This window comes from Hyaena hyaena, unplaced genomic scaffold, assembly GCF_003009895.1.
Source record: "Hyaena hyaena isolate Hyena2069 unplaced genomic scaffold, ASM300989v1 scaffold_15, whole genome shotgun sequence".
Classification (NCBI taxonomy): Eukaryota; Metazoa; Chordata; class Mammalia; order Carnivora; family Hyaenidae; genus Hyaena; species Hyaena hyaena.
The window spans coordinates 2,922,562-2,934,705 of record NW_024080647.1 but is presented as its reverse complement, the minus strand read 5'-3'; the positions used below and the strand labels follow the sequence as shown (position 1 = coordinate 2,934,705).

The window sequence follows — 12,144 nt, the reverse complement described above, 5'->3', positions numbered from 1 at the left end:
CCCCCAGGTCTCACTAGGGCAGCCCATGAGGTTCTTCCAGGCCACCTCATCTGTCAGTTGCCCACAGTGCTCCAGTTGTGTGACTTCAGAATTTTTCTAGTGATTAATAAGTCCTTTGGGTTGGGACCCAAGTGAAATCATCAAAATGACTTAGCTCTACTATTCTTAAAATTTTGCAGAATTGTTATACTGTTAAGCCTTTTCAGTTTATATTTTTATTTTTAGGAATCTGACTTAAGAAGTTAATCAGAATTGCTAGCAAAAATTTATGTACAAAGATATTTCCATGTTTCCAAAATATTAAAAACAAACCTGAATGCTCTGTAGGGAAATGATTAAAATAGATTTCCCTAATGAAATATTATTATTTTTTAAAAATCATGATTTAAAATGTCTTTAATAATAATAGGAAGTTCTTTTTATTAAGCAGACAAAAGGAGGATGTACAAAACTGTGTATACAGTAGGATTTTGACTATGTTTTCCAAAACTGTGTACACAGAAGCCTGGACAGGGTTAACTGTTATTTCTCCAGGGTGGTGGGATTATGGATGATTATGTTCTTAATACTTTTCTCCTCTGGCTAGGACAGCACACTGTTGGTTTAGTTAGGAATCTACTAAACATATTTTTTAGGGGGTGGTTAATTTTGGTATATGGAAATGAATGCTAGGTTTGTCATTGGGTCTTAAGATGTATTTATTTACATTTCTCCCACTTGTCGTTTGGACATTTAGTGGGAAAGGGCAGGAGGGCCTGTGAGGAGAGCAGATGGTCCGTGTAGGTGGGATCACGGGATAGAGAGGGGTGGTGGCAGGAGTTTAGGTCACTGTATCAGGATCTATGGCACCTGTGGGTGTGATGTTCTAAGTGTAGTGTTACCCTCCTTAAGTTGTTCATTAGTGCTTTGTGAAATACCTGTTTTAATGTGTGGGGAGTTTGAAATGCAAGTAACTGTGACCCTTATGCAGAGAAGATGGGATTTCCAGTAAAAACCGACTTTGGGAACTTTTTAGAATATTAAAGTGGAATCGGGAGAGCCCAGAGGTCCTTTGAATCATCTCCAGAGAGAAGTGAAATTTCTCCTTGTGAGTATCCTTCCAGAATTTGTCACTTGATTAAATTTTATATTTTCATAAAACGGTTTGCTCATATCATTGTACTTTAGTTTGTGTTCAGAATTTGTTCTAGTTTTTACGTATTCGTTAGATACTCGGCAGTTTGGGCAGTCTGATTTTACCATGTGGTAGTTGTCCTTGCAGTTATAGGTAGCATTCGTTAGATGGTTCATAGCTGCATTCTGCTACCTTTTTACTGGAGTATTTGGTTTCTGTTCATACAACGAAAGGATTCCTCCCTTTTAGGTGGGTCATCACCAGTTTATGCCGAATGCCTGTGTAATCTGCTTGTTAGTAACTGAGCTTTTGATTCATGCTAAAGATTAATGAGCGTGTGTTTCAAGAATTTTATGTTTCATTGAGTTTTACTCCATTCTACAAATTAAATCTCAAGAAGGTGCCCTGCTTGCTTCTTTTCTTTTTTAAAGTTGATTGAGATGTAAATTATACCCCATAAAATTCACTTGTTTTAAGTGTATGATTCAGTGGTTTTTGGTATACTTACAGAGTTATACAACCATGGCCATATGTAATTTTAGAGTATTTTTATCTCCCTAAAAAGAAACCCTGTGCCCATTAGCAGTCACCCCCCACCCCCACCAGCCCTAGCAGCCAGTAATCTACTTTTTTGTAGTGCTCTGTTCCTTTTCATGGCCAAATAGTATTCCATTATATAGATGTATCACATTTTATTAATCCATTCATCAGCTAATGGGCATTTCGATTGTTTCTAATCGAATTTTGACTATTAATGTTGCCATGAACAGTCTCCAACAGGTTTTGTGGGACATATGTTTTCAGATCTTCTGAATGGAGTTGCTGGGTCATTGTGGTAACTCTGTTTAAGCTTTGGAGGAGCTTTGCTGGGTCATTGTGGTAACTCTGTTTAAGCTTTGGAGGAGCTGTCAGACTGTAACTGTTTTCCAAAGGGGCTGTACAGTTTTACATTCCTACCAGCAGTGTCTGTTCCAATTTTTCCACATCCCTGCCAATGCTTGGCATCATCTTGTTATCATAGCCATCCTAGCGGGGATGAAACGGTATCTCCTTATGGTTTTGATTTGCATTTCCCTGATGGCTACTGACTTTGAGCATCTTTTCATATTCTTTTTGGCTCTGTTTTAGCTTATCTTCATACCCTACTTCTACTCCCATGGACCCCCCCCCCAACCTTGGCCTGTTTACAGTACCTTGGTCCTGTCACTCTGTCACTTTGTGGTGTGTCTTGATCTGCCTAGTGTGCCCTTCTCCCACCCATGTGCCAGGCAAGCTCTCTGTGATGTCTTCACTAGGACGATCTCCCTACTCCCTCAGAAAGACGTGTGCTGCCTGTGCTTTGTGCTGTTGGAGCACTTCACACACGCCACTTGTCGGGGTGTTTATCAAATCCAGTAGTCTGTTTACTTCTCTGTCTCCCCTCTTAGACTTGAGTGCCAGGTACTCTGTGCCGTCAGCATCTAGCATGGTACCAAGCATTTCTAATACCTTTACCTCCGATTATTATTTCCCGCTTTGTACAAAACTTGGTACCTTGGTTGCTGGAAAGCTCCTCTCTCAGGACCCTTGGCCTTCCATCATACTTCTATCCACATGTCTCTGCCCTTCTCTCTTCTCTCCACACGCTGGCAGAGAGTTTGTGGTTTGACTAATGCCTTTATAAGGGAACTCCAGACTCTCTTTTTTAAGTTTTTAAAATTTTTAAAAAATATTTATTTTTGAGAGACAAAAAGAGCACCAGCAGGGGAGGGGCAGTGAAAGAGGGAGACAAAAAGAATCCAAAGCGGGCTCCAGGCTCTGAGCTGCCAGCACAGAGCCCGACATGGGGCTCGAACCTTCAAGCCATGAGATCATGACCTGAGCCGAAGTCAGATGCTTAACTGACTGAACCACCCAGGTGCCCCCAAACTCTCTTCTTTAAGCTGATACCAGTCCCCATCCTTCCCACTTGAGTAGAGTGCTGTTGCCCTCAAACTCAGTATTTCCAAAAGGAAACCTGAGATCTTCTCCCTACTAGATCTCCCTCAGAGAACCCCCCATTTCTGGCTGTGGTTCTACCATTCCTTCAATTTCCCAGGCTAGAAACCTTATATTTTAGTTTAGTAAGTGCTATTTTTACCACCACCGCTTAACTACCACAACTAGGAGCTGCCACTGTGTGCCAGACATATGCTAGATGGTTCAGTTACTTTGCTTGAGACATTAGTAGTTGGTTTGTAGAAGAGCTGATTCAAATACATGTCTGTCTGACATGTAAGTCCGTGCTTTGTTAGAACATCCCTTATAACGTCACAAAATCTTATATGTGCACATGGCCCATGGTCTCTACAAGTTCAATCCCCTGTATTTTTGTAATTAGGTAGGAATTTTTCCTTCATTTTTTCCACATCTCCTTCCCTCTCTCCCTCCTTCTCTCCCTCCCTCTCTAATAAACTGTTTTCTTCCTTTAAGCTTTTTTTTTTTTTCACTGCCCATCTTCGTTAGGGCCCTTATCACTTCCCTCCTGGACCACTCTACCGGTCATTCGTTATTTCTCTACAGAGACACTATTAGTGTTTTAGGCAGAACCATTCTTGGTGGTTTGGGACCACAAGGATGCTAACATCCTTGGCCCCTACCAGACTAAATGCTCAAAGTGCCCCTGTACCCCCAGTCACTGTGACACCAAAAATTATCTGCACATTTTTCCAAAGACCCCCTGGAGGTGGAAGATGATGTCACTGCTATTGAGAAACATTGAATTTTCCTTTTTCTTTAGAATCCATCTTGGGTGTTTCTGACACTAATTCTTAACTACTTGATCGTGTCATTTTCCTGCCAAACAATCCACAATGGCTGTTGTCTTTCATATGAAATAAAAAAAGCTCTTCAGGTTTTTGTTTACTTAAAATTTTTTAAAATATTTTATTTACTTTTGAGAACCAGAGCACGAGTAGGGGATGGGCAGAGAGAGAGAGGAAGACACAGAATCTGAAGCAGGTTCCAAACTCTGAGCTGTCAGCACAGACCACGTGATGACCTGAGCTGAAATCGGACGCTTAACCGACTGAGCCACCCAGTTACCCCTGTTTACTTTTTAAAAAGATTTTATTTTTAAGCAATCTCTACACCCAATGTGGGGCTCGAACTCAAGACCCTGAGATCAAGGGTCACATGCTCTTCCAACTGAGCCAGCCAGGCGCCCCAAAAATCTTTTCATGTTTTAAGATCTGTATTTCTGTTTAGTTCCTGTTCCTTCTGATCTCATTTCCCACCGTTCCCTACATGTTTTCTCCACCACAGCTGGACTCCACCCCACCCTCTTCATCTTCTTCCATGCTCCTTCCCTTCTCTACAGCTCATAATTCCCACATTTGAGTTCAGCTGATGTTTCACATTGTTCCTGTGGCGATTCCAGCCTATCTTGACCCCTTTTCTTTTGGTTTAGATAATGTATGTATAGGCATGTACATTTATATTATTTTATATAAACTTACATTTATTTTCAGTTGTTTCCTGATTATTGCATCAAGATTATTGGTCCCTTTTCTTTTTTTAATGTTTATTTTGGAGAGGGAGGGAGGGGCAGAGAGAGAGGCAGACGTAGAATCCAAGGCAGGCTCCAGGCTCTGAGCTGTCAGCACAGAGCCCAACACGGGGCTCAAACTCACTGACTGAGATCATGACCTGAGCCAAAGTTGGACCTTAACCAATTGAGCCACCCGGGTGCCCTACTGGTCCTTTTTAACCAAAATTGAAAGCATCTTCAGGGCAGGCTGATTACTCTGGAATCTTCAGCACCTATGCACATGGCATCACTGTTAGAACACTGTCTTTGGTATAGGACTGCTAGGTGTATATCCTGGCAATGTCAGTAATGTGTGGCCTTGAGCAAGTTACTTTACCTCTCTTGTCCTCAGGAAAAGGGCTGGTGGTGGTATCTGCCTGATGGGGTTTTTGTGAGGATTAAATACCATTCTACATATAAAACACTTAGAACTGTTTCTGGCATGTGGTTAGTCATTCAAAAAATTTTATAATGACCAATATTGTTAAATATATTCCTACTGATTCAGCTGTGTTTTTTGCTAAAAAAATTTTGGGTTTTTTTTTTTTTTTTTACTCTCCCCTAGGTTTTGGCTGATGGCTTGAGGACGGGTGTAAGCGAATGGCCTGAGCCTCTGGAAGTCAAGTCTGCTGTTGATCTCGTGCAGGAATTTCTGAATGGTCTTTGTTTTCCAAACTCATGCTCTCTATATTGTTTATTTTTCTTAGTTGAGAATTTATACTTCCTAATTTAAAAATAAGTTGTCATTTTAGGCGTAGTATTTCTTTTGGTTGGGATGTAAAGCTATGAGGTCTGTCATGGTCAGAGGGACAGATTTGTTCTGAATTACTAATAGTAGAAGTCTAAGTAATTTTAAGAATTAATATTGAATTTAAATTTTATATATCACAGCTGTATTTGAGATTTTAGGAAAAGAGAATGGAAGAGAAACCTTTGAGCACCTACCCTGTGCCCAGTAATGTGTGTCAGGGGCTCTCACTGTATCTCAGAACGTCCCCACACCCCTACCTGGTTGGATGTCTATCGTAACCTCCTTTAGAGATTCAGTAATTTACTAAAATCCCTGCTTATATTTCTGCTGTCCTTATTTACCATTTGAAAATAGGATTAGGATGGAAATAATTTAGAAAGCAGAAAAACAAAATCTAGAGCTAATAAGCTTTTGCTCCTTTCTAGACTTAAATAAGCTGGATGGATTTGGTGATTCTACAAAAAAAGACACAGAGGTAAGCAGTCCTTATCAGTTGGCAACGTACACCGAAGTACCTTTTACAGTTTGGTTGTACTGTTACCCTTCACGTCCTACAGTTCAAATGGATCTGGTGCAGCAAAGGCAGTGTGTTGAGGGTACTTTTTGTTGGTCTTTCATGTCAGCACCGGTGATTGTTTTCCGTAAGAACTAATAAATGCTCTTGAAGAGAACTAATAAATATGTATTATTAGTTGATCAATGGCAGAGAAGCAGAAATGACTGTGTTAATATGCTATAAGATGGTAATGCCTTTCTTGGTATCATTAGATGAAATTAAATAGGTTGTCATTTGCTGAATAGGAAAATGGAGACAAATGTAATTTAATTGAGTTTTTTGCTTAGAAGGAAAGTTGATGCTTACTTTGGTCATCACACTTTTAAAACCATTTTAGGGGTCCAATTTTTCATGGTCAGTTGATTTGTATCTTCTCATTACATTAGTGAACAAAGTTATAGAAAATTCATTCACATCTGTGGATCCACATTTTCTTAGAGCATGATTTAAAAGCTTAATGGCTTTAAACTGTTGTTGTTGTTGTTTAAGTTTATTTATTTATTTTGAGTGGGGGGATGGAGAGAATTCCAAGTAGACTCCGTGCTGTCAGCACAGAGCCTGACTCGGGCCTCAGTCCCACAAAGCCTGAGATCATGACCTGAGCCAAAATCAAGAGTTGGATGCTTAACCGACTGACCCACCCAGGTGCCCCTCTTTTCCTTTTTAATAAAGCGTGTTGACTCTAATGCTTCTTTCTCAGACAGTGAAGCATGACAGTGCTGCAGTTGACCGTTCCATCGAGTGTCTTTTCACAGTGCGGGGTGATCTTGATTTCGCTGAGCAGCTCTGGTTCAAAATGAGCAGTAGTACGTGTCTATCGTGATTGTAAAATAAAATGTTTCCTGTTATTTGTTAGGTTTACTTTTAAGTCTTTGAAAATAATACAGTGTGTACTATTAGTCTTGTGTGGCAGTCTGGTTCCTATTTTATCAAATTCATTTCTAATAATGTATTGGAGCATTGTACTCAAGAATTGTACTAACACAAAGCAATTTATAGAGTCCATTTTTCTCCTGCCTTGAGTATAAGACGTAGGTGGTTTTAATGTTATGTTTATATGAACCAAAACCTACACCTTAGTGGAATTATAATTATTAGAAAAAGGAAAAGATATTCTTTAGTATTTTACTGTGTTCTTTTGTGACACTGAATTTACTTTCTTAGTTTAGAAATGTATTAAATCTTCCTTTTTGCCTTTATTTTCTTTTCCCTTCCCCCATCCATAAAGTACAGATACTTGTCTTCTACTTACTTGTGTATCCTTAAGATTAATGACATATTTGATCTGCAGAAATATCATGAAAGTAATGTTGGACTGACTTGTTTTTCAAGGTGTGATTTCATATCAAGACTTGGTGAAATGTTTCACACTGATCATCCAGAGTCTACAACGTGGTGATATACAGCCATGGGTAGGTTTAGTAATGTGTGTTAGAACCCTTTTTCAGCAGGTGAGCAAGAAGGTAAAGACATAGACTTGGGAACAGACTGCCTGAGTTTGAATCCAGCCCTGCTGCTTTCTTAGCTGTGTAAACTTGGGCAGGTTTCTTTATGTCTCTGTGACCCAGCGTTCTCATCTGTAAAGTAGGAGGGGGAAGAGTACCTACCTCATAGTGTTGTTTTAGGGTTAAATAATTTAATTCATATAACGCACCTAGCTCATAATTGTGCGATCAGTATTTGTGAGATCCTAATATTGTCGTTGCTGTTGCTGTGAATGATCATTCTGATATACTCCTGATGAGAGTACAAATTGGGATATTCTCTGTAAAGCAGTTTTGAATAATGTATTGAGATCCTCCAAATGTATCATGCATGCCCTTTGAATCATTGATTTTTCCTTAGGATCCACCCTGAGCTCTACACAGGAATATGTATCAAGGTTTTATGTATTAGAATAGTCATCACAGCCTCATTTGTGGTAGCAAAAAATTGTAAATGATCTAAATTTTCAGTTAATGGACTTAGTAAATAATAATACAGCCACATAATGGCATATGTAATCATTGGAAAAATGATGCTGACAGATGATGGGTGGAGAAGTGCTTATTATCTGCAGTAAAAAGAAAGGACTATACACTATTGCATTAAAAAAAGTAAATTTTGGAGGGAAAAACCTGGACACAAATATATCAAAATGTTAACAGCAGTCACCTCTGGTGGTAGGGTTACAAATGGGGCTTTCCATCTGCGTTACACATTTCTGTACTTTATGGATTTTCCACAATGAACTCGTGCTTTTACAATCAAGAAAAAGCTAAGTAAAAAAACTAGAAACAAATTCCTCATTTCATAGGAATTGTTTGAAATAACGTATCTGCCAGTTCACAACTCTAAAACTTAGAAACTTCCATAAGTGGGAACAAAGATCGACTGCAAAGCAAAAGCATGTGGGCCCTACCCCTAACTGGGCAGTGGGGCTGTAGGCATTCTAACCATGGCCATAAGGTTTTTCTCAGCCGAGCCTCTGTGTGAGATGTTTGCGAGTCTATCCCTGCCCTGTGCAGTGAGTGCAAACAACATGGAAATCATTTTCTATTAAACAACAGGAGATGCAAAAGGCTATGAAGATTAGAGATAATAGACATTAGTAAGAAAATGGCCAATATTTCAGCTATCTTTAAAGCGAAGTGCTTAACATTTGGAACATATGTTAGATCTGTAAGTTCACAGCTCTTATTTTGCAAATGATCTAGTTAGGATATCAGAATCTATAGCCAAGGAGCTCCTTCTGACCCGTGAATAGACCACTGAGGGAGTGAGTTTTCCCACCACAACAGGTTTTCTGTGCAGATGAAGGTGTTCAGTTTAGGAAAGGTGCCCAGGAGTACCTCATCAGCTAGTAGAAAAGATTTGCTGGTTACAGAGCTTCAGAAGACCAACTCTGTCTTCTCTTTGGTGGAACTGTATCTGGGGGTGATCAAGTTGAAACTCTTTATGGTTGCTTTGGACTTCAGCAAATCATATAGGAGTGACCCTGCAGGATCTGACACGCTTGTAATGTATGGATTTTTATTCACACAGTTTATAGTATCAGGAGACTAAAAACATAAGCTTGTACGTTCTTAGCTCAGAGTTCATGCAGTTTGTTTCTCTTTTGTTTATTGATTTGTGTATACTTTTATTTTTGGTTTTATAAAATACCTTTGATTTCTAGCTCCATAGTGGGAGTAACAGCTTACTAAGTAAGCTTATTCACCAGTCTTATCATGGGACCATGGACACAGTTTCTCTCAGCGGCACTCTTCCAGTTAAGATGCTTTTGGAAATTGGTCTGGACAAACTAAAGAAAGATTATATCAGTTTTTTCATAGGTGAGTCCCTTTCCCAGCTCAAAAAATGACAAAGCACGTCACAGTCATCAGCTGTAATTAAGTATTCTCAGATTTCATCTTTCTACTTGGCCCTATTCATTCATAGCCCTGGCTTCACCCCTGGTTCACTGTGAGACCAGCATTTCTGTTGTCTGGGACTTAGTTTCCTCCTTGATAAAGATATTAGATTAAATATAACCCTAATTTTTATTTGTGTTTTTAGTTCAAACATTTTAAGAGTCTGTGAGGTTAGTGTATTAAATAAAAAAACCTTTCTGTGAGATGCTATTTGAATACCTAACACTTGGTTGTTTTTATTAGAGGCAAACTGTGATCACTCTTAGAATAATATTAATGTATACTCGTGGTGTATTGTGCTAGAAAATGTGTCTATTTCTGAGGAACTATTTAGCTGGATCATCTCTTTTATATAGGAACTCTACAAATTTTTACTAAGGTTCCTTAACAAGTAATAGATGGTACCTAAAGCTTATTTGTGTTTTTTCTTACTAGGTCAGGAACTTGCATCTTTGAATCATTTGGTGAGTTTGTCCTTTTATTTATTTTTTTTAAACGTTTATTTATTTTTGAGAGAGAGACTGAGCGCACATGCAGAGAGACATAGAGAGAGAGGGAGACACAGAATCTGAAACAGGCTCCAGACTCTGAGCTGTCAGCACAGAGCCTGATGTGGGGCTCGAACTCAGGATTGGCAAGATCATGACCTGAGCCGAAATCTCAGGTTGAGGCTGAGTAAGGTTGAAGTCACTCAACCAACTGAGTCCCCCAGGTGCCCCTCTTTTTTTTTTTTTTTTTTAATGCTTATTTAATTTTGAGAGAGAGAGAGAGAAAGTGCTTGTGCGTGCAACCGGTGGAGGAGCAAAGAGGGAGACCGAGGATCCGAAGCCGGTTCTGTGCTGACAGCAGCGAACCTGATGTGAGTCTCAAACCCGTGACCCACGATATCATGACCTGAGCCGAAGTTGGACACTCAACCAACTGAGTGTTGAATGCTCCTATTCTTTTATTCTAAAGTTGGTTTTTCTTTTAATTCAGTCATCCTACCTACTAAGGATAGATACTAAGTGCCTATTCTGTGCCAGTCTTTGTCCTAGGACCTAGGAAACAGATAGACAGACAAATATATAACAGATAAAGTACTCTATTTTCATGCATCCCCCTAGTCATTTCATATGCCTGTTTTTTCTTTTAATATGGTTTGACTCCAGATTTTTGATAACAGTAGTCCTTAAACTTGGAGAACCTCCAAGTAGGCTAATTGAATTGCTAATTCCTGGGCTTTAGTGACTGTAGGCCGAGAGCACAGGAATATGTCTTTTAAAGCAAGTCATCTTCTCATGTGTCTGTTGGCCATCTGGATGTCCTCTTTGGAGAAGTGTCTGTTCATGTCTTCTGCCCATTTCTTCACTGGGTTGTTTGTTTTTCGGGTGTGTAGTTTGGTGAGTTCCTTATAGATTCTGGATATTAACCCTTTATCTGATATGTCATTTGCAACTATGAAATCTGGCCATGTGTAGCAACATGGATGGACCTTGAGGGTGTTATGCTGAGCGAAATAAGTCAGGCAGAGAAGGACAAATATCATATGTTTGCACGTATAGGAGGATTAGGAGGAACTTGACGGAGGAACAAGGGGGAGAAGAAGGGCGGAAATGGTGGGGGAAAGGGAGAGAGGCAAACCATGAGAGACTCTTGAATGCTGACAAAAACTGAGGACTGATGGATGTGGGGGGGAGGGGGGGATGGGCATGGAGGAGGGCACTTTGGGGATGAGCACTGAGTGTTATGTAGAAACTAATTTGACAATAAACTATTTGTAAAAAAAAAAAAAAAAGCAAGTCATCTTCTACTTCAAATAATTGTAATGCTTTTCCCTTAGTGTATTAATTTTTTGTTACTGCATGACCAATTATAGTAGTTTCCACCTGTCTGTGAGGGATATGTTCCAGGACCCCCAGTAGATGCTTGAAACCACAGGTAGTACTGAATCCTGTGTAACTATGTCTTTTCCTATACACACTTACCTATTATAAAGTTTAAATCATGAGTTAGGCACAGAGATTAACAACAATAACTAAAAATAGAACAGTTATAATAAACTGTAATAAAAGTTATGTGGATGTAGTCTCTTTCTCAAAATCTTATTGTACTGTTCTCATCCTTGTTATATCACAAGATGATAAAATGCCAGTGAGATCGAGTGAGGTGAAAGATGTAAGCTACCAGTGACTTTCCAGGCAACTGTCAACCATAGAAAGTGAAATCTTGGATAAATCGGGGAACCACTGTATTACACACTTAGAAGCTTAAATGAACACACTTCTTGTGTCACAGTTTCCTGGGGTTGGGAGTTGGGCACATTTTAGCTGGGTCCTCTGCTTAGGGTTTTACAAGGCTGAAATCAAGGTGTCTGTCATCTGCTTGATGAAGGGAAGATCTACTTCTGAGTTCCCCCATTTGTTATTGGCAGAATTGATTTCCTTGTGGCCTATGACCAAGGTTCCCATTTCCTTGCTAGTTTTTTGGTCCAGGGACAGTCTCAGGTCTTAGGGGTTGCTTCTGGGTCCTTGCCATGTGGCCTTTTCCACAGCATGGGCAGTTTGTTTTGTCAGAGTCAGCAGGAGAGCATCTCTAACACTTCACCTTCTTTTAAAAGGCTTACCTGGGGGGCGCCTGAGTGGCTTAGTCGGTTAAGCGTCCGACTTTCGCTTAGGTCATGATCTCGCGGTTCGTGGGTTCGGGCCCCACGTCGGGCTCTGTGCTGACTGCCAGCTCAGAGCCTGGAGCCTGTTTCAGTCTGTGACTCCCTCTCTCTCTGACCCTCCCCTGCTCATGCTGTCT

At 39.9% G+C, this 12,144-nt stretch overlaps 1 protein-coding gene across 4 annotated transcripts in view; it reads left to right on the top strand.

The window, feature by feature from the left end:
- Nucleotides 1–12,144, top strand: part of ZWILCH (zwilch kinetochore protein) — a 41,755-nt gene that overhangs the window by 19,568 nt on the left and 10,043 nt on the right. For all 4 annotated transcript variants that reach the window (XM_039219550.1, XM_039219528.1, XM_039219557.1 and 1 more), the window contains 7 exons: nucleotides 1,016–1,087; nucleotides 5,227–5,320; nucleotides 5,838–5,887; nucleotides 6,669–6,774; nucleotides 7,301–7,380; nucleotides 9,126–9,282; nucleotides 9,796–9,824. In XM_039219550.1, the coding sequence (XP_039075481.1) occupies nucleotides 1,016–1,087; nucleotides 5,227–5,320; nucleotides 5,838–5,887; nucleotides 6,669–6,774; nucleotides 7,301–7,380; nucleotides 9,126–9,282; nucleotides 9,796–9,824 (588 nt within the window). The remainder of the gene's footprint in view (nucleotides 1–1,015; nucleotides 1,088–5,226; nucleotides 5,321–5,837; nucleotides 5,888–6,668; nucleotides 6,775–7,300; nucleotides 7,381–9,125; nucleotides 9,283–9,795; nucleotides 9,825–12,144) is intronic.